Genomic DNA, 26,165 nt, shown 5'->3' with positions numbered 1-26,165 from the left:
ACTTATAGTCCGAAAAATACGGTATTAATTAACCACGTTGAAAAACGTATTCGTATGTTAACATTTAGTGGTCAATTGTACGGAATATGTACTGTACTGTGCAATCTACTAATAAACATTTCAATCAAACCGAGAGGTAGTTTGGCTGAGTCCGCTCTCAGTGCTGCTGGAGTGATCGCCAAGTGCAGATGTGGCTGTTGGCACTGTTGGATTTAAGGGGAATCGGCGGGATTCTTTCGGTGCCAAAAAAAAGTACCGGATTTAGTCCCAATCTCGAGTTTCACGCCCACCAAGACACTGGGGTGTAAATTAGGAGTGTCAGAGGGCCGCTACGTGTTATTAATTAGTCCCTCGCGATGTTGCGATCGCACAAATTCACAAAAATTCAACAAATCCTCGCAAAATATGTGCATTTGATCGATTGAATTGATTGAAACTTTTATTAGTAGATTGCACAGTTTTTGATTGATTGATTGGAACTTTTATTAGTAGATTGCACAGTACAGTACATATTCCATACAATTGACCACTAAATGTTAACACCCGAATACGTTTTTCAACTTGTTTAAGTCGGGGTCCACGTTAATCAATTCATGGCAGCCTCGCAACTTCGCCCGAATTTTCGCCAATCAATTTTTTTTCCCGGCAGCACTTGAACGCAACGCAAGTGTCTAACCAATCAAATGTTTCCCTGCATCACCTATCTCAGTTTGGCTAGTTCAGGGTTTCAATGGCAACAAACGCTTGAAATAGCTTGTTGTTTCAAATAATATCGAGTTAGGAACTGTATTTGCGTGCATAAATTTCGGTCAGAATTTGACTACTTAAATCAAGGGAGATGAAATGCCTTATTGACACATATTTCGTTGTAAAATGATGCCAGATGTGGCGACATATGTGCTGTAAAACGTACTCGTGGTTTCGAATATTAAGTGTTATTTTATGTTTAACATACTAATATCAATAAAGTATTATTGTCTCTGATTTTGAATGGTTTTTATTTCAAACGTTTAACAATAAAGACATATATTATGTTAAAATATTGTGTACAAGCCTGCCCCGTCCGCCTCTATGGAAGAGGGCACACTCACTGCGCATGCCCACTGCGCAGCGGACGCCATGTTGGAGCAGGAGTGGATTCGGGGTTTGATATTTTCTGACGCCGTATGTTTTTCTTAAAAATTATCCGCCTTCGCACATCGCCGGTGTCCGTCAACCGAGCGCGTCGGGCGCCCTGAGCGGCAGTGGCCATGATGAACGCCAGTGTCGACCTGTCCCGGAGGAACCCACAGGAGGATTTCGAGCTGATCCAGAGGATAGGAAGCGGCACGTACGGAGATGTGTACAAGGTAAGAAACGCTGCAGTGAGGGGGTCGCCGCCGGCGGGTTCCATTATCGGACACTGGGGTGTTTGAGGCATCTGTGCCAGATTAGTGCATTTTGCCAATTCTCTTTATTATATAAATTATCAACAACGTTTGCACTGACTAAACCAAAAAAATATGGCGCCGCTTTAAACGCACTTAAAATGTTGCTAAAATGTAGCCTTTCGTGTGCTTGTCACATATGAACACATCCACCAGGACTCTACGTTACAAGTCGACTTTTCCCCCCGCTAAAGTAGCATGCAGTGGGCCGTTTTCAGGCCTTTTTCCTGTAGTTGTGTTCAAAATAGTGTCAATAAACGCACCGCGTAGTGTGTTTGTGTGGCAGCTCGCTGTCCGATAATGGACTCACGACGTGCTAGCATCGCCATGCTAACCTGGCTATCGCAGCTCCGTGGGAACTGTCATAAAATCACAACAAAATCTCCCAAAACGACACCTAAAAGCACGCGTGTCTTTTCTTCCACGAACTCTTACGTTGCTGTAAAAAAGGACATTGACAGCTGCAGGGAGCTCCAAGCTAGCAAGCTGCTATAACAACAACAACAACATTAGTAACATTTATTGTCCACCTCCAGCTTCTATAGACGAACTGAACCTGGCAGCGGTTATTATTACACAGCGAGCTGACCCCATTTCTACACTGGCAGTTTAATTTTATTGTGAATTATACCCCCTTATCTCTTGGTCAACAATCAGCCAAGGCCCCTTGTCTGGGAGCAGAGCTAACCAGGACATGGCAGGGTTTATTATTGCTGGTTAATTACATGCAAACATCAGTACTACAAACCCCGTTTCCATATGAGTTGGGAAATTGTGTTAGATGTAAATATAAACGGAATACAATGATTTGCAAATCGTTTTCAACCCATATTCAGTTGAATATGCTACAAAGACAACATATTTGATGTTCAAACTGATAAACATTTTTTTTTTTTTTGCAAATCATTATCTTTAGAATTTGATGCCAGCAACATGTGACAAAGAAGTTGGCACAAGTGGCAAAAAAGACTGATAAAGTTGAGGAATTTGGAACATCCCACAGGGATTGGGAACAGGTTCCATGAAATGCTCAGTTATTCACAAACAAGGATGGGGCGAGGGTCACCACTTTGTCAACAAATGCGTGAGCAAATTGTTGAACAGTTTAAGAAAAACCTTTCTCAACCAGCTATTGCAAGGAATTTAGGGATTTCACCATCTACGGTCCGTAATATCATCAAAGGGTTCAGAGAATCTGGAGAAATCACTGCACGTAAGCAGCTAAGCCCGTGACCTCCGATCCCTCAGGCTGTACTGCATCAACAAGCGACATCAGTGTGTAAAGGATATCACCACATGGGCTCAGGAACACTTCAGAAACCCACTGTCAGTAACTACTGTTGGTCGCTACATCTGTAAGTGCAAGTTAAAACTCTCCTATGCAAGGCGAAAACCGTTTATCAACAACACCCAGAAACGCCGTTGGCTTCGCTGGGCCTGAGCTCATCTAAGATGGACTGATACAAAGTGGAAAAGTGTTCTGTGGTCTGACGAGTCCACATTTCAAATTGTTTTTGGAAACTGTGGACGTCGTGTCCTCCGGACCAAAGAGGAAAAGAACCATCCGGATTGTTATAGGCGCAAAGTTGAAAAGCCAGCATCTGTGATTGTATGGGGGTGTGTTAGTGCCCAAGACATGAGTAACTTACACATCTGTGAAGGCGCCATTAATGCTGAAAGGTACATACAGGTTTTGGAGCAACATATGTTGCCATCCAAGCAACGTTACCATGGACGCCCCTGCTTATTTCAGCAAGACAATGCCAAGCCACGTGTTACATCAACGTGGCTTCATAGTAAAAGAGTGCGGGTACTAGACTGGCCTGCCTGTAGTCCAGACCTGTCTCCCATTGAAAATGTGTGGCGCATTATGAAGCTTAAAATACCACAACGGAGACCCCCGGACTGTTGAACAACTTAAGCTGTACATCAAGCAAGAATGGGAAAGAATTCCACCTGAGAAGCTTAAAAAATGTGTCTCCTCAGTTCCCAAACATTTACTGAGTGTTGTTAAAAGGAAAGGCCATGTAACACAGTGTTGAACATGCCCTTTCCCAACTACTTTGGCACGTGTTGCAGCCATGAAATTCTAAGTTAATTATTATTTGCAAAAAAATATAAAGTTTATCAGTTTGAACATCAAATATCTTGTCTTTGTAGCGCATTCAACTGAATGTGGGTTGAAAAGGATTTGCAAATCATTGTATTCCGTTTATATTTACATCTAATACAATTTCCCAACTCATAGGGAAACGGGGTTTGTAGTTAGGGCTGGGCGATATGGACGAAAAAATGTATCTCGATATGTTTTTAATTCAACTCTATTTGATATATACACTATATAGCCAAAAGCATTTGGCCACCCATCCCAAATGATGAGAATCAGGTGTCCTAATCACTTGGCCGGCCACAGGTGAACAAAATCAAGCACTTAGGCATGGAGACTAGGGATGTCCGATAATATCGGACTGCCGATAAATGCTTTAAAATGTAATATCGGAAATTATTGGTATCGGTTTCAAAAAGTAAAATGTATGACTTTTTAAAACGCCGCTGTGTACACGGACGTAGGGAGAAGTACAGAGCGCCAACAAACGTTAAAGGCACTTCCTTTGCGTGCCGGCCCAATCACATAATATCTACGGCTCCTCACACACACAGGTCACACTGAGGGTGGTCGTATAAAGAACTTTAACACTGTTACAAATATGCGCCACACTGTGAACCCACACCAAACAAGAATGACAAACACATTTCGGGAGAACATCCGCACCGTAACACAATCTATCAATCAATCAATTCCTTTATTGTCATTGTCATAATAACACTTAAGTCATACATGTCAACGAGATTTTGTTTGAGCTTTGTCCAGCGGCATATAAACTGCATTGATGTGCAGGTTGACAATAGTTTACATTTTAGCATTGTCAGGAAGATCGTGATAAGAGGGACGTGGGGGTGGGAACAGTCAGATGTCTGATGGGTGTTACGTTGATGTTGCAGCAATTATTGAGGTGGTGAAGAGTGAGGTAATAAGATGGTCCGGGGCAGCAAAGGGGCAGGCTGTTCATTTAGCAGTCTCACAGCCTGGGGATACAGACTGTGAGACATTCTGGTGGTCCTGGCGCGAATCAATCTATACCTCCTTCCAGAGGGTAGCAGGTTGAAGAGGCCATGTGCTGGGTGGTATCTGTCCTTCAGGATGTTGTGTACTCGCTTTAGGCTGCGAGTTGTGTATATGGCACTCATCTCTGGGAGTATCGTCCTTGTAATTGTCCCCGCCGCTTTAACCACTCGCTGGAGGGCCTGTTGGTTCACAACACAACATAAACACAACAGAACTAATACCCAGATCCCCTTGCAGCACTAACTCTTTCTGGATGCTACAATATGCACCTCCCATCCCGCCCACCTCAACCTCCTCATGCTCTTTCAGGGAGAGCATGTCCCAAATTTCAAGTTGCTGTTTTGAGGCATGTTAAAAAAAATAATGCACTTTGTGACTTCAATAATAAATATGGCAGTGCCAAGTTGGCATTTTTTCCCATAACTTGAGTTGATTTATTTTGGAAAACCTTGTTACATTGTTTAATGCATCCAGCGGGGCATCACAACAAAATTAGGCATAATAATGTGTTAATTCCCTGACTGTATATATCGGTATCAGTTGATATCGGAATCGGTAATTAAGTGTTGGACAATATCGGATACCCGCAAAAAAGCCATTATCGGACATCTCTAATGGAGACTGTTTCTACAAACATTTGTGGAAGAATGGGCCGCGCTCAGTGATTTCCAGCGTGGAATTGTCATAGGATGCCGTCTGCGCAACAAATCCAGTCGTGAAATTTCCTTGCTCCTAAATATTTTGGGTTTGGAGGTTGCCAGGAGAACGGTGCATTTTGGATTGCATTGTGCCGAGTGTGAAATTTGGTGGAGGAGGAATTATGGTGTGGGGTTGTTTTTCAGGAGTTGGGCTTGGCCCCTTAGGCAGGTGTTTTCCACCTTTTTTGAGGAAAGGCACATTTATTTCATAAAAAAATACGGAGGCACACCACCAGCAGAAAACGTTAAAAAATGTTTACTCCACCGGGTCGTCGTGCCTTATTTTGAGTGTGTTGGTGTTTTTCTTTGTGTAGTGCTTTAGTTCTTGTCTTGCGCTGTTCTTTTGGTGTTTTCCTATAGCAGCTTCATGTCTTCCTTTGAGCGCTATTCCGCGCACCTGCTTTGTGTTAGCAAGCAAGGCTATTTACGTTGTTGCTATCCTTCTTTGTGAGGATATTGTTGATTGTCATGTCATGTACGGATGCACTTTGTGGACGCCGTAAGTTTTTGCTGTCGTCCAGCATTCTGTCTCGGTTTACTTTGTGGCCAGTTCAGTTTTACTTTTGTTTTGCATAGCCATTGCCTTTTCCTTTCCCTTTCGTTCGTTTTGGGTTTAAGCATTACATACCTTTTTACCTGCACGCTGCCTCCCGCTGTGGTCTGCATATTGGGATCACAACAAACCATCCTCGTCTCACTCGACACATTCCAACTTTTACAAAGCAATTAACTGCTGGCACCTACTGACATGGAGTATTACATGGTTACCCTGCCGAGTTTTACACAGCACAGGCACTAAGCAACGGCACATTATTGGCATATTATAATTATTGATTTGCAAAAAATATTTTTGGGATAAATTAGGTGAAGTTGCATAATTTCACACAACACACCAGACAATATCAGTGGTTGAAAAACACTGCCTTGGGCCATGTCTACACTAAGTCGTTTAACTTAAATGGAATATTGATTAATGTCATTTCTAACTGCCGAATTCAGAAATATTTTTTTCATGACTGTGCTGTTTTGATCACTTAATTTAAATGTTTCATTATTTTTATTTTGATGAATGGGAATTGAAAAACATAAAAATGGGAAAGGGGTAGGGAAAAAAATAAAACACTTGGTTTTATACAAATTTTATTTTTAAATACAAAAATAAAAGTTGAAAAACTAAGGCTTTGTCTACACTAAGTCGTTTAACCCCTTTAACAAATAATTATTTAGCTTAAGCCCCGTTTCAGCCACACTAAACCATCGTTTAATGTCCCCCTCCTAGGACAAATTTTTACACGGGTAAGTCAGCCGTGTAATTCTTGAATCTCAAGGCACTTAGCTTTGTATGGACTCATTGATCTTTTACAAAGTGAGTTCGGAGGGGAAGTGACGCCAGAAAGACCTCGCCCACACAGGAAGTGACGTCAGAACGCGCAACAGCCAGCTTCATAATAAAGCGGTTTCGTAGCTCGCAGCTAACCACTGGGAATATGAAGGCGAGTCATCCAGACATGCCCGTGTTTCTCCTTCTTCTACATGTACAGACGCTTGTGGAAATCACACATGAAATACCTTAAGAGAAAACGATTGCAGCTATTTGGGATACAACACTTCTCAGACGGCAAGAGAACTTTCCAATGTTTGGCCGGGTCAGCTGCGATGCTACTTAGCGAAAAACTTCGTCCATTTGTCGAAGGAGAGTCAACGAGAATGCAAGCTTCCGTGGACGTGATAAAAAAGATAGCGTGTGCTTTGTATTACCTGGACGTCGAGGAAAACGCTGAATGCATTCGGACTGGCAAAGCAGACTGTATCCGTTTATTGTCCGCCATTTGTCGCCGACTCAACGTCTCGGTCCAGAGTATATAAAGTCACCAAAAACAAATGGGCAATGAAGGTGAAAGCAAAAGAGTGAGGATTGTCCTGACCAGATATCTAGATCCCTAGATTGATTAATGTTAAATGTTCTTTATCACATTGTTTACGTGTCTAATAAAGATTTGATTAATTTATGATGGCTCAGGTGTGATTCACTACAATAGGGCCCCCCAGCACACTGGATTCCAGTTAATTGAAATACCACAACACTGGATATTGTTCAGATAAGTTATATTTAAGAACTTGCACACAAAGCAACACTGGAGATGGTTATGACGTGCACATTTTCCGCGCATGCGTACTAGGTCGCGTTGCGCCGGCGGACGGAGGGGACGGGGGTCTTAAACGGTGGCATTGTTGTGTGTGGATACGGATAAGGTTAGTGTGATTTATCCTGGCTAACAGGGCCTTGGTTGCAGTGAAATAAACTTTGAATGCTCCAGGATGCCAAAACATTTTGGATAATTCTATGCCCCCAACCTTGTGGGAATAGTTTGGAGCGGACCCCTTCCTCTTCTAACATGACTGTGCACCAGTGCACAAAGCAAGGTCCATAAAGACATGAATGACAGAGTCTGGTGTGGATGAACTTGACTGGCCTGCACAGAGTCCTGACCTGAACCCGATAGAACACCTTTGGGATTAATTAGAACGGACACTGAGAGCCAGGCCTTCTCGACCAAATCAGTGTGTGACCTCACCAATGCGCTTTTGGATGAATGGTTGAAAATTCCTATAAACACACTCCGCAACCTTGTGGACAGCCTTCCCAGAAGAGTTGAAGCTGTACTAGCTGATAAAAGGTGGACCGACATCATATTGAACCCTATGGGTTAGGAATGGGATGGCACTTCAAGTTTATATGTGAGTCAAGGCAGGTGGCCAAATACTTTTGGCAATATAGTGTATCTCGATATATTTTTCGGTGAAAGTATACATATAAAGATATTATTAATTTTTGAGCGATATTCAGTGACTTTGAAATGAATGACAACTGTACTGTAAATCAGTGTTTTTCATCCTTTTTTGAGCCAAGGCACATTTTTTTCATTGAAAAAATCCTGACGCACACCTCAAGCAAAAATCATTAAAAAACAAAATGCAGTCGCCGATATTGACAGTAAAAAGTTGTTCTAGCAATTGTTGGATATTAATTTAACCCATAACCAAGCATGCATCACTATGGCTCTTGTATCAAAGTAGGTGTACTGTCACGACCTGTCACATCACGCTGTGACTTATTTTGAGGTTTTTGGTGTTTTCCTGTCTGTAGTGTTTTAGTTCTTGTCTTCTGCTCCTATTTTGGTGTATTTTTCCTGTTTTGTTGGTATTTTCTTGTTGCAGTTTCATGTCTTCCTTGAGCACTTTTCTCCACACCTGCTTTGTTTTCGCAATCAAGACTATTTAAGTTGTGTGGACGCTATCCTTCTTCGTGGGGACATTGTTGATTGTCATGTCATGTACTGATGTACTTTGTGGACGCTGTCTCTGCTCCTCACGCTGTAAGTCTTTGCTGTCGTCCAGCATTTTGTGTTTTGTTTACTTTGCAGCAAGTTCAGTTTTAATTTCGTTTTGCATAGCCATCTCTAAGCTTCATTGCCTTTTCTTAGCGGCACTCGCCTTTTTTTTTTGGTTTAAGCATTAGATACCTTTTTACCTGCACACTGCCTCCCTCTGCCGTCTGCATATTGTGATCATAACAAAACATTGTCGTCTCACACGACATGTTCCCGACATCTACAACGCAATTAGCTACCTGCGCTGTACAGACACTCAACAACGGCACATTAATTGCGGATTATAATTACTGGTGTGCAAAAAATATTTTTAACCCAATTAGGTGAAATTACATAATCTCCTACGGCACACCAGACTGTATTTCACGGCACACTAGTGTGCCGCGGCACAGTGGTTGGAAAAACACTGCTTTAAACAGTCAGTGGCACTTTTATTATCCCAGTTAGTCAAGATGGGTATTAACAGCACAGAAAATAAACTGTTTAAGTAGTACAGAATTACATAACATAAATAAAATAAAATAAACATTATTTCTACATAAAATAAGTAACATAGCTGTGCAAATAATACAAAATGTATCAAACTCAGAAAAAACCCCAACATTTGCAGGCAGGCACTTTGTGATTTCCCTTACTGGTTCGATGACCCGCCTTATCTTGCCTCTGATTGGCCTGTCCCTAACCAATCGTGACTCATCATAGTAAACAACCACCCAATCATGGATGCTCTTATATGTGCAAGCATGTCTTGGAAGGAGGAAGGGGAGAGGTTTAGTAGCCCATGGATGGGGAGCGGGGGAGAACCAGGAACACAACAAATAAGAGGTGTTTGGTAATTTTAACGTGAAATGAATTATATCGATATTTTCTTAATTCATATCTTGTTTAAAATTATGTCTATATATCTTACAAACTCTGTATTTCGCCCAGCCTTAGGGCTAGTGAAGAAAAAGTTTACATTTTTTTAAGGATACTTGGTGTACGGTAGGCCAGGGCCGATAATACAATTTTGCTCGATGATATATTGACCTAGAAATTGCTGCCGGGGAACGATGTTATTGTGAAAATTATTCTGAGACCAAATTAACCACTAATATAATGATTAATCCATATAATAATGCAAGTATACCATTTTAAAATGCATCCACATGTATTTCTCGTATATTTTAACATTGTAATTGGAATGCAAACTTGTAATTCTCCAAGTTGAGTGAAACAAACAAATAATATAGCAATATTTTGCACTTGAATAAACATCACAACCAAAAGCAATAAAATATATTATGTCTCTGTTTGGCAAAGACAACCAAAACAATAAATACAATGGCTAAATAAAGTATTGGCAAACAAAATTGCACTTCAACATTGAATATGTAGGCCGAGGTAGTGTTTTACATTTGGAAGTAGCAAACATATTTTGATACTTTTCAAAATAAATGGAGACCACAAAACAACTTCATTGTTGCCTTCATTTTAACACAAGCTTTTATGATACATTAAACTTGTGTTTCTAATTGCATTTAAATAACCATTTTGTCATTAAATAAGACAGTGATACTAGACAACATCTCTTTTCCCACCTTCTACCATCCTAGTCACGTCCGTTGTGTCCTTGGGCAAGACACTTCACCCCTTGCTCCTGATGGCTGCTGGTTAGCGCCTTGCATGGCAGCTCCTGCCATCATTGTGTGAATGTGTGTGTGAATGGGTGAATGTGGAAATACTGTCAAAGCGCTTTGAGTACCTTGAAGGTAGAAAAGCGCTATACAAGTATAACCCATTTATTTATCATTTATTTTAGTAGTAAGTAATCAAACAAATGTGGCTGCTGATATATGCAGTAACATATTGTGTCATTTCCCATTGTATTTTGTCAATATTGTTAGAGACAAGCAGTAGAAAATGCATTATTAGTAATGTACTTGTTCATTTACTGTTAATATCTGCTTGCTTTCTGTTTTAACATGTTTTATTTAGAGGGGAGGGGGTCACCCACATCTGCGGTCCTCTCCAAGGTTTCTCATAGTCATTCACATCGACGTCCCACTGGATTGTGAGTTTTTCCTTGCCCTTATGTGGGCTCTGAACCGAGGATGTCGTTGTGGCTTGTGCAGCCCTTTGAGACACTTGTAATTTAGGGGTATATAAATAAACGTTGATTGATTAATTGATTGATTGATTATCAACACTTCTGTTAAAATACATTAAGCACGTATTCTTCTGTTGTTTGATACTTTACATACGTTTTGGGTGATACTACAACTTTGGGTATGGATGTAATATCAAGTAGTTACAGAGATTAGACATAATCAAAGCTCTCCTGCGTCCAGAGACATATTTCCCGAGTTTATAAATAATAAAAAAACACAAAAGATTTTGTCATAATAAAAAATATCGAGGTCATCATTGTAGTATCGACGATGTACACTCTTGTACTTGCATTCGTTATTTGTATAGATCCACCCATTTGTTTAAATTCAGGAGTGCTAGCATGCTTTTAGCTGTTAACTATTGTATCCTCCTACAGTGTGTAGTGAAGCGTGTTTAGCTATTCCTCTGGGATGATATTTGTAAGAAACATAGTTTATTAGTTGCTATTAGTGATTTAGAAGTAGGTAGGACACTGTGTGTTAGCTGCTACGAACTAGCAATGTTTTAAAGCACCGCTTCCGTTTGTATACTTCTTTATCGTTAGTTTGAAAGCCAAAATACATCCATTGTCCCTTTTTTGTCTCTACACTGGTTCTGCTTGCAAGTGGTCTGTGCGTATGCTGATGTCAGTTGTGACATGCCTTTTGGAGTGCCATCAGGTGCTTGCTTTTCAAGTGGGAATCCAAATTTGTTGTGTTTTGATTTTTTTTGTTGGCACAATTCTCTCAAAAATTTAACAAACTGGCTGTTCAGTAATGAAAGTCTCATTTTGTTCCAAAGGTTTAGCTGAGATAGGCTCCAGCACCCCCCGCGACCCCGAAGGGAATAAGTGCTAGAGAATGGATGGATGGGTTTAAAACGGGTATTTTCTCTTTTAGTTTTGGGATAATTGTGTTCTCCATGTTCGCTACTGTGTTCGTCACAGGCTAACTTGTGTGATGCCAGCGACCCCGCCTCTCAGCACAAAGACACTTAATGAATGACAAGAGAATTTGCACGCTTCTTTTTCATTCCCCTATGGCACAAACATGCGCAGCTGCTGAAACCGATGCAAAGACTGAATGCTCTTGAAGCCCGTAAACACGCATGTACATGCAGTAACCGACGCTGGAAAGATTACCGACTTCATTTTCATTTATTGTTTGGTTAATTGACTTAACGAATATCGGCCTAGTGTACGGTGCACTGGTCCGTACCAAACATACTTAAAGATACTTAAATGGGCTGTTTGCAACCTCTAAAGTTTTTTTAACTGGTGGTCTGAGGGCCAAATCAGGTCCCGGAATTGCACCATACCAGCCCCCGAGTTCATTTCAAAATGTGTGACACATTTTTTCAGCAAATTCCCAAAAAACACCTGTTGTAAAGAGTAACGAGGACCAGTGCAAAACACACAGGCAGATCCTTGCATAGACATTTTGACCTTCTAAAGTCCAGCGTCCACTGCGGTGGACATTTGTATTTTGTATGACAGGGCTATTGTCTTCAGAAATATGTAGCGGACAAAAGAAATAGACCAAAAACAAATGTCCACTGCTAGAGATAGGTAGCTTTTTACAGGGTTTCCCCCAGATTGCCAACATACCTGTGGTGGTGGGAGCGTGGCTAGGGGCGTGGTCAACATTACGTCATCATATCATTTGCATTAGCTTAAACACACTAGTGTTTAAAGGGGAACATTATCACCAGACCTATGTAAGCGTCAATATATACCTTGATGTTGCAGGAAAAAGACCATATATTTTTTTAACCGATTTCCGAACTCTAAATGGGTGAATTTTGGCGAATTAAACGCCTTTCTATTATTCGCTCTCAGAGCGATGACATCACAACGTGACGTCACATCGGGAAGCAATCCGCCATTTTCTCACTTTCGTCGGTGTGTTGTCGGAGGGTGTAACAACACGAACAGGGACGGATTCAAGTTGCACCAGTGGCCCAAAGATGCGAAAGTGGCAAGAAATTGGGACGAAATTTGTTCAAAATACGAGGCTGTGGGGGAAGCCGATGAAATGGTCAGTCGTTTGTTCCGCACACTTTACCGACGAAAGCTATGCTACGACAGAGATGGCAAGAATGTGTGGATATCCTGCGACACTCAAAGCAGATGCTGACATCAACTCCAAAACCGGACGGATCAGCTTTCAGGAAAAGAGAGCGGATGAGGGTATGTCTACAGAATATAATCCATCCATCCATTTTCTACCGCTTATTCCCTTTTGGGGTCGCGGGGGGCGCTGGAGCCTATCTGAGCTACAATCGGGCGGAAGGCGGGGTACACCCTGGACAAGTCGCCACCTCATCGCAGGGCCAACACAGATAGACAGACAACATTCACACTCACATTCACACACTAGGGCCAATTTAGTGTTGCCATATTAATTGATGAAAACTTTATTAATTACTCGCGGTTTTACGTAAATTATTACACATAAACTGTTTACCAATAATTTAGCTTAAAAACATTTAAAGCCCTGAAATGGGCTGTCTGCACTCTCAAAGTGCATGTTGTTGCCAAATGTATTTCATATGCTGTAAACCTAGTTCATAGTTGTTAGTTTCCTTTAATGCCAAGCAAACACATACCAATCGTTGGTTAGAAGACGATCGCCGAATTCGTCCTCGCTTTCTCTCGTGTCGCTGGCTGTCGTGTCGTTTTCCTCGGTTTCGCTTGCATACGGTTCAAACCGATATGGCTCAATAGCTTCAGTGTCTTCTTCAATTTCGTTTTCGCTACCTGCCTCCACACTACAACCATCCGTTTCAATACATGCGTAATCTGTTGAATCGCTTAAGCCGCTGAAATCCGAGTCTGAATCCGAGCTAATGTCGCTATATCTTGCTGTTCTATCCGCCATGTTTGTTTGTATTGGCATCACTGTGTGACGTCACAGGAAAATGGACGGGTGTATATAACGATGGTTAAAATCAGGCACTTTGAAGCTTTTTTTAGGGATATTGCGTGATGGGTAAAATTTTGAAAACTTCCAAAAATACAATAAGCCACTGGGAACTGATTTTTAATGGTTTTAACCCTTCTGAAATTGTGATAATGTTCCCCTTTAAGCTGTTCAACACTACACAGACTAGTTTGAGAAGCTACTCATTAAACGGACACATTGGAATAGTCAGGATGTTGCCGCACTGTCTGCAACAAAACTAAAGACCAGTTTCTGTCATTGAGTTGATATATCAAAATATCACAGTTTCTCTTCTCACTCCATTCAGAGAATCCACATCAAGACAGATAGACGGTGCATAGTGTTATGAGAGTAGCGTATGAACCTTCCTCCAGAAGGTCTTATCTTTGGAGGATTACCTCCAAATTCTTCAGGACAACCTACAATCACCAGCCCGGAGGTTGGGTCTTGGGCGCAGTCGGGTGTTCCCACAGGACAATGACCCCAAACACACGTCAAAAGTGGTAAAGGAATGGCTAGAATTAAGGTTTTAGAAGATTGACCTTCCCAAAATCCTGACTTAAACGTGTGGACAATGCTGAAGAAACAAGTCCATGTCAGAAAACCAAAAAAATTAGCTGAACTGCACGAATTTTGTAAAGAGGAGTGGTCAAAAATGTAACCAGAAGCTTGTGGATGGCTACCAAAAGCGCCTTATTGCAGTGAAACTTGCCAAGGGACATGTAACCAAATATTAACATTGCTGTATGTATACTTTTGACCCATCAGATTTGGTCACATTTTCAGTAGACTCATAATAAATTCATAAAAGAACCAAACTTAATGAATGTTTTTTGTGACCAACAAGTATGTGCTCCAATCACTCTATCACAAAAAAATAAGAGTTGTAGAAATTATTGGAAAGTCAAGACAGCCATGACATTATGTTCTTTACAAGTCTATGTAAACTTTTGACCACGACTGCATATAGAATATATACATATATACAATGCTCTGTCGTACATAAAGTGAATGTTTGGCGCTAAATAAATCCAAACTATTATTAAAGGTAAACATACCCGCACTTCAAGTTTTGAATGCACTGTACTGTTGATAAAGTGCAATTGAGATCCATGGGAACGACAGCACATTTGAGAAGAATGAGTAGGCTATTCTGGAGCTAGTATTCATTGTGCAAGCGTTTGTGCATACTTACCTGTCACAACATTAGCCACACTTACACAATGCAACCTTCACACAGATGCTCAATTGCTTATTCATTTGCAGTGGTGTAGAATTGCACTGCATTATGCTGAGCGCCACTTCTAACACACTGCCTGGCCCAAGACAGAGGTCATCACCTGGATTTAACTAAGCTAATAGGTAAGAGCCTCCCATTGGATAATTACCTCACGAGTGATTAGGATTCAACTGGTAACGAGTTATTCAACCCTAATTGAAGCAGAGAGTCCCTTCTCACCATGTCGAAAGATGCATTTGGTGGTTACGGAAAATATCCTGTTTCAGAAGGGTTAAATAATTGAGATGGCTGAAATGACTAAAATCTGGTTAGGGGACGTCCAATTGAAAAGTGGAAAGACGGAGGGAAAACTATGAGCAGTGGTTTGAATCTCCCCTCATTAATTCAAGGTCTTGGGAAAAAATGAATGCAACTCTTCACGGATATAAATGTTGTGACGTTGCAGTCGCATAACGGTGCCATGGCGAATGTGTACATTAATTAGTCATTAGTTTCTCGACAGAAAGTGCATGCAGTTAATGTTGCAGTAATGTTGCAATTTTGCAGGGCAGCAAAGCAAGCATACCTGATGGAAAACGCTCAAAAGTACAATAAGGCTCTACCATTCATATTGCGCTAGCTCAATGCTAATTTACTTTAAAGTTAAAGTCCCAATGATTGTCACACACACACTAGGTGTGGTGAAATTTGTCCTCTGCATTTGACCCATCCCCTTGATCACCCCCTGGGAGGTGAGGGGAGCAGTGGGCAGCAGCGGTGCCGCGCCCGGGAATCATTTTTGGTGATTTAGAACAGTGTTTCTTAAAGGGGAACATTATCACAATTTCAGAAGGGTTAAAACCATTAAAAATCAGTTCCCAGTGGCTTATTGTATTTTTGGAAGTTTTCAAAATTTTACCCATCACGCAATATCCCTAAAAAAAGCTTCAAAGTGCCTGATTTTAACCATCGTTATGCACCCGTCCATTTTCCTGTGACAACACAGTGATGCCAATACAAACAAACATGGCGGATAGAACAGCAAGGTATAGCGACCTTAGCTCGGATTCAGACTCGGATTTCAGCGGCTTAACACTGTCTGATAAGATAATTACTAACAACTATGAACTAGGTTTACAGCATATGAAATATATTTGGCAACAACATGCACTTTGAGAGTGCAGACAGCCCATTTCAGGCGCGCTAAGAACATATATTTTTCCACGATTTCAGCACTCAGGTTAACCACACCTAAATAGACACAAAATACTGCATTACACAAGACTACCCGAATGTACTCGAATGATTGAAAAAAATAAATGTTTTTAAGCTAAATTATTGGTAAACACAGTTTATGTATAATAATTTACGTAAAACCGCGAGTAATGAATAAAGTTTTCATCAATTAATATATTCTGTAGACATACCCTCATCCGCTCTCTTTTCCTGAAAGCTGATCTGTCCAGTTTTGGAGTTGATGTCAGCAGGCCAGGGAAGCTAGGGTCGATATTCTTCTCTTGATCATCTTCGGTGGCATAAGGGACGGTGTGAGCCAAGATTTAGGGCTATATAAATAAACATTGATTGATTGATTGAAGACACCCAGGGGGTTTAGCTCGCTCGTCCGCGGGAACAAACTGCCGCCATTGCTTGCCGTGCTACCGAGGTCCTTTGTCCCTGATTAGCTCACACACTCCGGCAGATTCAATAGGGGTCTGGCGGCAGATTTCTTTGACTTTATCGTTGGAAATGCATCTGCTTTGAGTGTCGCAGGATATCCACACATTCTTGCCATCTCTGTCGTAGCATAGCTTTCGTCGGTAAAGTGTGCGGAACAAACGAATGACCATTTCGTCGGCTTTCCCTACACCCTCGTATCTTGAACAAATGTCGTCCAATTTCTTGGCACTTTCGCATCTTTGGGCCACTGGTGCAATTTGAATCCGTCCCTGTTCGTGTTGTTACACCCTCTGACAACACACCGACGAAAGTGAGAAAATGGCGGATTGCTTCCCGATGTGACGTCACAACGTGACGTCATCGCTCCGAGAGCGAATAATAGAAAGGCGTTTAATTCGCCAAAATTCACCCATTTAGAGTTCGGAAATTGGTTAAAAAAATATATGGTCTTTTTTCTGCAAAATCAAGGTTTATATTGACGCTTACATAGGTCTGGTGATAATGTTCCCCTTCAAGTCACCTCCTGTTTACATTTAGTGAGAAGGAGACTGCTGTGCTGCCGCCAATGGGACATGGATTGGCTCACATAATGGAAAAATAAGTCCAAAATTGCAACCATTATCAAAAAAGGACGTTTATATTGTTGGCAACTTTTTTTCCAATGGAGTTGAATATCTTTGCAAGGACTTTGAGAAAGTGCAAAGCGATGTGGGAAAGTTGTTGCTAGTGTAGCAAAATGAGAAGTAGCTAGGCGGCGATAGCATTTATGAGACTATTATTTCAGAGAAGACGCTCCATTTATATGGCGACTTGATGTCCAAAAGTGAGCATGCTAGAACCCAGCACGGTATAACAATTTAAGACGAGCCGTGGGTGTTTGGGAAAAAGGGGAGCCGTCATTCACGGCGTGTCGTGGCGAGGCTGTCGCTTAAACTTCGATTTTATCTGCGAAGGGTGATTTCTACCTATCTTTTTAACTGTGATAAGACCAGACTTTTTATATGTACTCGGCCCCCTTTTTTGTTAGACCAGAGAGGAACAAACCATTAGGAACGACTCTCAGTATGATACAGTGCACAAGTACAACCACAATAATATTAAACAGTGTTTACGGTTTCAGGTGAATAAAGTTTGTCTCAGGACATGATGGCAGATCTTATTACTGCTAGTTAACAAGATGCAAACACCAGTGAAATTGGAGCAAAATAAATGTTTGTAAGCTGGCGGTAATGCTTCACGTTATTGATGAAAAAAGTGCATTAATGACTAGACCTCATTAGTGAGTAATACATTTATCATAGTCTATTGCGGTAGTATCAGTTTCAAATAATCTCTCTCTGCAAGTGTGTATGCTCTCTTACCAGCACAATGCGACATTCACACAAATGATAATGTTGGATATAATCTCATTATTTTTACTGTAAAGCTTTAGAATTACTCTGCATCACACTAAGAGCTATTGTTTACGTTCTTCAGCCACACATGAGGGACACAATATTGCAAACAGCTCTCAGAAAAATGCACTCCGAAATAAATTGTTATGCCAGGAATTATTATCCTGGCATTCATGGCTACGACTAAGCTCGTCAAAATCAAGTCTTTGCAATTTCACCAAATAACATTTATCATTCAAAGAGTAAAATAGTGAAAATTTGAAAATATTTATTTACCACTGTTATTACAACAATATAAAATAGCAACAATGTACAGGCCAAATACTGAACGGCGGAGCAGACGTGTTTTGGGGGTACGTTCCTTTTCTGTGCAGTGGTGTTCACACAATCAGAATGGTAATTGGAATGTTTGGATTTTGGTGATCTATCTAAACTTCTGTTAAAATATACACTTATTCATCTGTTGTTTAGATACTTTACATTAGTTTTGGGCGATACTACAAATTTGGGTATCGATCCAATACCAAGTAGTCACAGGCGCAGTATTGGTCCTAACAATGCTGATACTGAAATGTCAAATTTTCAAGGTCACTGATGGTTAAATTTTTTATTCACAATTATAATTAGACAAAAACACAGGATGGCGGTGTAACAATGTCAATTAAATATAAAAAACTACTATTGGTTCTGATTTAAATCCTTTGGTTTCTGCCCTTAAAGTCCTCCTGTATCGAGGTACATATTTCCTAAGTTTGTAAGCAATAGCAAAAACGACAAAAGATTTTGTGATAATGAAAATATTGATCTAATCATTGTAGTATCGACCATGTACGGCTATTATACTTGCTGCTTGGTACTGTTGATATTTGTGTTGTTCTACCCACCTTTGTTTACATTCAAGAGTGCGACCTTAGCGGTTACCGGCTAGCATGGCTTATTGTATCCTGTTATGATGTGTCTTATTTCTATTTTAGTTATTCCTCCTCCTCCAATGATAGAAACGTAGTATATCTGCTGAGATGGAGGCAAAAATTGCTGATTTAAAAGCAGCTTTGCACTCTGGATGGATGTGAGTTGCAAGCGAGAATGCTGCATTACGTTGATGATTGAATAATAATAAATTAAATTGGACTGTGTGGGTGTACCTCATGAAGCTATCCGGACATGATGGCAGGTCTTAATACTCGGGCTGCAACGATTAATCAATTAATTTGGATTTATATTCAGTTGCTTTGAATAATTGTTTAATGAATGTAACTTATAAACATTGATCAAATCTGGGTCGATGGAGTGCAAGCTAAGAAATGCTATATACTATCTTCCCTAAACTACACATTGAGGCTATAAAGTGTTTTATCCGATTACCGTATTTTTCAGAGTATAAGTTGCACCGGAGTATAAGTCGCACCAGCCGAAAATGCATAATAAAGAAGGAAAAAAACATATATAAGTCGCACTGGAGCCCGGCCAAACTATGAAAAAAACTGCGACTTATAGTCCGAAAAATACGGTACTCAAATAATCGAACAAACTAATCGATAAATTAATTGCTTACTAAAATAGTTAATAGCTGCAGTCCGACTTAACACTGCTCGTTTTTTCGATGACACCTGAAAAAGTAAGGTAAAGTCCAATATACAAAGTGGGTAGTAATGAGCCATGTCATTGATGACAAAGTACAATGCAGATGCACAGTAATTATACAATATACGCGTACATATATACAACTTTGCATGATGTATTTGTGTGTGTATGCCTTTTGCACAAATAATGCTTAATGTCCCCTGTGTGTTATATTGCAGAGCTGTAGAATTGCACTGAGAGATGTCTCTGATATTGAGCTACACGTGAGCAGCAAAACATAAAGCCGTACTATGATGCGCAGGTGTTTCTAATAACGTCCCAGGTGCGTGTGCACTTTTAGTTGCGTCGGCCACCTGTAAAAGAGACAAGTTTTTGGCACATCGCAAATTCATCAAACATTAAACAGTCCTAAAACGACTGAATGACGTTTGGTCGGCTTCCAAGCGCTTTGTTGCGGTTCACGGGGCAATAATTGCACCCTGGAACCACAAGATTTTTAGTCCAGCCGAAGACAAAGGTGTCATTGTTTTTGTTTTTGCTGGGTTTTTGGTTTTCTGGCAACTTACCTTTTTGTATTTCACTTCTTGCAAGCCTCCCTAGCTGGAGTGGACCATGTGTGTTTCTAATTTTAGGTGCTTTATCTTGGCGCGTTGCAGCCACTCAGCTCTGACATACTTCCCGGCAGGCCCGTTATTGCGCCCAATGGACCTGTTTTCATGCGGCGCTATCAATGTGGACACAAATGCAAGGTGCAGTAACTTTATGAGGACATCCGGACGCTTAAACCTGAAAGCCCTCCGCATTATAGGCTGTCCCCTTAAGCACGCGGCCGCCCGGTAAACCATCATCGATGCCTATATTTGGTTCTACCGCTGTGTGAAAATCTGTGGCTTGGATCGGAATGTTTGAGCAGGAAGCAAAGTGTGAAGCCAACCACTGTGTTTTTCCTCTGCTATTTTGTTGCACGGCATCAGAGGAGCCTCCTGACACATGTTGTCTTTGTGCAAGGGAATGCTAACGTATGCCATACTTTCAATAAATGTATAATAAAAGTTGTCTTTCCAACTTCCTGGGTGACGTTTCCCCAAATTTCTGAGCCTCTATAGTCAAAACAAAGTGGATAACGTTTGGCTTTCTCACACACTGCATTCATGTCACTCACTACTTGTGCATGCACCAAATTAGTCAGATATCTCAAATAGTTGGGCTCTAGATAAGAATCCTACAACTCATGGAAACGCCTTCGTGTACAGGTTTTTGAAAAGTGGACTATCACACCTGGATTAGGGATGTCCCGATTCAGGTTTTTGCACTTCCGATCCGATACCGATATTGTTTTTGCACTTCCGATCCAATACCAATACTGACCGATACCGATACTGACCGATACTGGCCTATCCGAGCATGTATTAAAGTTTAAAGTTATTTAGCCTACTTAGTTGTCAGAATCATGTTGAAAAGGGTTTTAGTACTCTTGATAACAACTAGCCAGCTGAATTAGGGGAGTTTGAATAATACACAATGGTTGGTAACAAGAAACTGACCTGTTTATTCAAGGATAAACACAAAATAGACAAAATTATACATGACAAACAGAAATGGCATCATTGAAACTAGGGCTGGGCGATATGGCCTTTTTTTAATATTGCGATATTTTAAGGCCATATTGCGATACACGATATATATCTCGATATTTTGCCTTAGCCTTGAATGAACACTTGATGCATATAATCACAGCAGTATGATGATTCTATGTGTTTTGATTGATTGATTGAGACTTTTATTAGTAGGTTGCACAGTGAAGTACATATTCCGTACAATTGACCACTAAATGGTAACACCCCAATAAGTTTTTCAACTTGTTTAAGTCGGGGTCCACTTAAATTGATTCATGATACAGATATATACTATCAGATATATACTATCATCATAATACAGTCATCACACAAGATAATCACATTGAATTATTTACATTATTTATAATCCGGGGTGTGGAGGGGGGCGCCGGATGTAAGTGTCAAAAAGACAGCCAAAAGAGTTTGATATGAGAATAAATCTAAAGTTAAAATATAGGGTAGAAATGCACCCATTTGCAGGAAATGTAGTCTTGATTTTCAAAATGTTCTTTCAAGGCTTGCATGTCTACATTAAAACATTCTTCTTCATACTGCATTAATATATGCTACTTTTAAACTTTCATGCAGAGAAGGAAATCACAACTAAATAGATCACTAATTTTTTCAGACGGTGTTGATCTGGAAATTTTTGCCTCAGCATTTTGATGGTGTGGACGTGTGGCACCGAACGGAGATAAGCGTCTCGACAGACATTACAATATTTGAACAATGATGACGAAAACGGTTTTCTCTGTCGTGTCCGTGTGTCGAAAATTGTTATGCGCTTATTTTTTTATTTGATTTTGTGCGTGGCATAGATTTGCCGTGCGCAGAGGACGTTTGAGCAGGCGCGCACCTTAGCGGCTGCGCTAGCATCACAGCTAACGTTAGCCATGCTGCTACCTCTCTGCTCGGGGAGGACGTATACGTATGTGACGTATGACGTGACAGTATGTGACGTGTGTAAGAAGGTGTGCTCGCTGTCTGTGAGAGGGAGACACAGGAAAGAGTGAGAAGAGCCTGTCGTGTAATGCCAGCAGCTAAAAGCAACTGCGTGAGATTCCACAGACCTGTGGATGTGTTGAAGGTGTGCTGGAAAATGCGGAACGGAAATTACGGAGCAGCAGAAAAGTGGAATGTATTATTTAAATCGGTGCGTTTGAAAACTGGATCTGGATCAGCATTTTCCCATGCCTTGCCGATACGCATTTTTTGGCAAATATTGGCGGCCGATCCGATCCAAATATCGGATCGGGACAGCCCTAACCTGGATTATGTGATTGGAAACCAGATCTCTCGAGTGGGTGTGTGCTGCATAAGGGGACCCTTTTGTATCGCGATACCATTCAATAAAAACATAAGCAACAATTGGAATTGAGACTGTTTATTTTCTTCACAAATTAACATTTTAATTTTAATTAACATCTAATCCTGTTAAAAACATGAATACGTTGCTCATTTTGCAAAGCGTACCTTGTTTTTTATAGTAAATCTGCGATACGGTAGCACTTAAAGAGGAGATATGATGGCGAAAAATCTGGATGATGCCATCTCAACTCTGTGACATAGTTAGCTTTTACCTTGCTAGCCAGGTGACAAGAGTGAGTGTGTGAAAAATAGAATTAACTTTTATTTTAGCCAAAGTCCGCCAGCTAAACTTCGTCTATATCAATTCAGGTGTGAAGCAAAGTTTGCTTGCAGTCATGCAGTGACCAAAAAACGTCAATCACACGCACTGAACATTAAGCATCATTGCGCCAATATCATAAAATAAAAAATATTACATCTATTTGCGTAGATAGCTCAAATGTTCAGAATTAATCAAGTCTATTCAGTGTTTCCCACAGGACAGGCATCTATTTGTGGTGGTGTGGTCAGGGGGCGGGGGGTGACGGCGGCAGCGGTGATGACCAAGAAGAACGCGGAGTTGGAATATAAGTACAACACTTTATGTACATATTTAGCTCATTAAAATTACCGACAGGAAGGCGAGAAACACTTTATTTCAACAGACTCTGGCGCCGTACCTGTCGTCAAAACTCCAAAGACCGACTGCACAGTTGCGCTAACAAAATAAGAGTCTCAGAAAGCTGGCGTGCACAAGCTAGCAAGCTACGGAGTTTGCCGACAATGTATTTCTTGTAAAGTGTATACAAAGGAGTACAGAAGCTGGACAAATAAGATGCCAAAAACCAACCACTTTCATGTGGTATTGGACAGAAAGGAGGACTTTTTTCTCCTCCATTCGAAAATGCGGACGTTATCAGCACCACTGTCTGATTCCTATCAATGCAAGTCATCACAATCAGGTAATACACCAACTTATATTCTTGTCTTCATGAAAGAAAGGAATCTGTGTTAAACATGCTTGTATTATTTTTAAACACCTTTAACTTGTTAACAATATTAACTATATGTGTTAAACATGCTTGTATTATCTTTAAACACCTTTAACTTGTTAACAATATTAACTATATGTGTTAAACATGCTTGTATTGTCATTAAACACCTTTAACGTGTTAACAATATTAACTATATGTATTAAACATACTTGTATTATCATTAAACACCTTTAATTTATTAACAATATGTGTTAAACATGCTTGTATTATCTTTAAACACCTTTAACTTGTTAACAATATTAACTACCGTATTTTCCGCACCATAAGGCGCCCTGGGTTATAAGCCGCGCCTTCAATGAACGGCATATTTCAAAACTTTGTCCACCTATAAGCCGCCCCGTGTTGTAAGCCGCATCTAACTGCACTAAAGGAATGTCAAAAAAACAGTCAGATAGGTCAGTCAAACTTTAATAATATATTAAAAACCAGCGTTCTAACAACTCTGTTCACTCCCAAAATGTACGCAAATGTGCAATCACAAACATACGTATATCAACATGGACAGAGCTGCGTGAAAAAAGCCACCCGGCCTCTTCGCGTAAACTTAAACTTACCTTAACCACTCGCTCATCTTTTCTTCATCCATCCCTTCGAGTTAGCTTTTATGATGACGCCGGCTGGAAAGGTCTCTTTTGGCAAGGTCTTCCTTTTGAATATCACCATGGGTGGAAGTTTCTGGCCATTAGCATGGCAAGCTAGAACCACAGTGAAGGATGACTTCTCATTCCCTGTGGTGCGAATATTCACCGTACGTGCTCCCGTTGTATCCACAGTGCGGTTCACAGGAATATCAGTTGCTGTGAAATAGTAATCCGTGTGCGGATGGAGAGATTGCGTCTTTTCATGAACCGGATCCTTGTCGCTTAGTACGAGCCATTTTGTGGTCTTTACAGATGTAAACACACAAAGGAAATGAAACGTACGGTGATATCCGCGCGCTTTTTCTTCTTCTACGCGGGCGGGTGGTTGCTTACAGTAGAAGAAGAAGCGCTTCGTGTTCTATGGGGGTGGGTGCTTACCTTGGCGGTTGCTTGCGTAGAAGAAGAAGCGCTTCCTGTTCTACCGGGAAAAAAGATGGCGGCTGTTTACCGAAGTTGCGAGACCGAAACTTTATGAAAATGAATCTTAATATTTATCCATATATAAAGCGCACCGGGTTATAAGGCGCACTGTCAGCTTTTGAGAAAATTTGTGGTTTTTAGGTGCGCCTTATAGTGCGGAAAATACGGTATATGTATTAAACATACTTGTATTATCATTAAACACCTTTAATTTATTAACAATATTAACTACCGGGTATATGTGTTAAACATGCTTGCATTATCATTAAACGCCTTTAACTTGTTAACAAAAACATTTATTTCATAAATAAGTAAATATAAATTATATATATGAATGAGGTAGATCCCCACGACTTGATCAATTGAAAAGTAGCTCGCCTGCAGAAAAAGTGTGAGCACCCCTGAGTTACACCCATCTGAACAGGTCAGCCACCTGTTTAAAGCCCGATCACAGTTGAAATCTTGAAATGAAGGGCCTTTAATGGCCAAAACATTAACCTGGACAACATTTTAACAGCTGGTTGGCTCAGATTTTATTATTTTCATTGCATTCACATGCTACAGTGGACAGTGGACAATTTAGCTTCATTATTAATGCAGTATCTGAAGCACCGTCTCCACGTGTGTTTATTGACAAGAGGGTTATAACCTGGACACGTTAGCTCGTCGGTATGGTAACACGTGACGTGACAACAGCGGCGGTGTTAATGAAGCAGCGTCAGGCTGCTCACCGTTAGTGAAACGCTTGGTGAAATCGCGGATTAACGTTAAATATATGACGAGCCGCGAGTGATGCAGCTATAACGTATCTACCTACAACCTATATTACCCTCGTATTTTGATCCGGTCGGTCCGTTCTTTTACTCCGCCGTCTTCTTCTTCTTCTTCTTCTTCTTCTTCTGGCCCACCAGGTGAATTAAGTGCTATTGGCGGAGTTACAATGCATAGTAGGCTACTGCCACCTACTGCACCGGAGTTGTAACTACAAGGTACATTCACAGACAGAGTCCCATTGCTTTTATGAGCGGTCGAGCGAGTCAAAAGCCGAAAAATCCATTTGTGGCGGACGTAATTCTTTCGTGGCGGGCCGCCACAAATAAATGAATGTGTGGGAAACACTGCTATTAGATTGCTAAAAATTCCAGGAGTTAATCAATAATATACCTGTGTGCATCTTTGTAAACAAATCATCACAAAAACCGTGTTTCTATTTAAAGAAGTGAGATAACGTTGGAGTTTTTTTTTTTTGCTGCTATTTTTACTGTCCTTTGTTTTCCTAAAAAAAATGTTTTTCGTCAGCACTGGGCCTAGGGCAGGGGTCGGCAACCCAAAATGTTGAAAGAGCCATATTGGACCAAAAATACAAAAACAAATCTGTCTGGAGCCGCAAAAAAATTAAAAGCCATATTACATACAGATAGTGTGTCATGAGATATAAATTGAATTAAGAGGACTTAAAGGAAACTAAATGAGCTCAAATATAGCTACAAACC

The 26,165-nt window shown here is 40.6% G+C and overlaps 1 protein-coding gene across 6 annotated transcripts in view; it reads left to right on the top strand.

Moving 5' to 3' along the window:
• The first annotated feature begins 1,081 nt into the window (after positions 1-1,081).
• The window catches only part of LOC133609839 (mitogen-activated protein kinase kinase kinase kinase 3-like), a 114,618-nt gene continuing 89,534 nt past the window's right edge, over positions 1,082-26,165 (top strand). For all 6 annotated transcript variants that reach the window (XM_061965865.1, XM_061965885.1, XM_061965849.1 and 3 more), the window contains exon 1: positions 1,082-1,349. In XM_061965865.1, coding sequence (XP_061821849.1) covers positions 1,251-1,349 — 99 coding nt within the window. In that variant the 5' untranslated portion in view covers positions 1,082-1,250. The remainder of the gene's footprint in view (positions 1,350-26,165) is intronic.

Source organism: Nerophis lumbriciformis, linkage group LG02 (assembly GCF_033978685.3).
Source record: "Nerophis lumbriciformis linkage group LG02, RoL_Nlum_v2.1, whole genome shotgun sequence".
Classification (NCBI taxonomy): Eukaryota; Metazoa; Chordata; class Actinopteri; order Syngnathiformes; family Syngnathidae; genus Nerophis; species Nerophis lumbriciformis.
The sequence above is the reverse complement of the archived record's forward strand: the minus strand, read 5'-3'. Positions and strand labels throughout refer to the sequence as shown.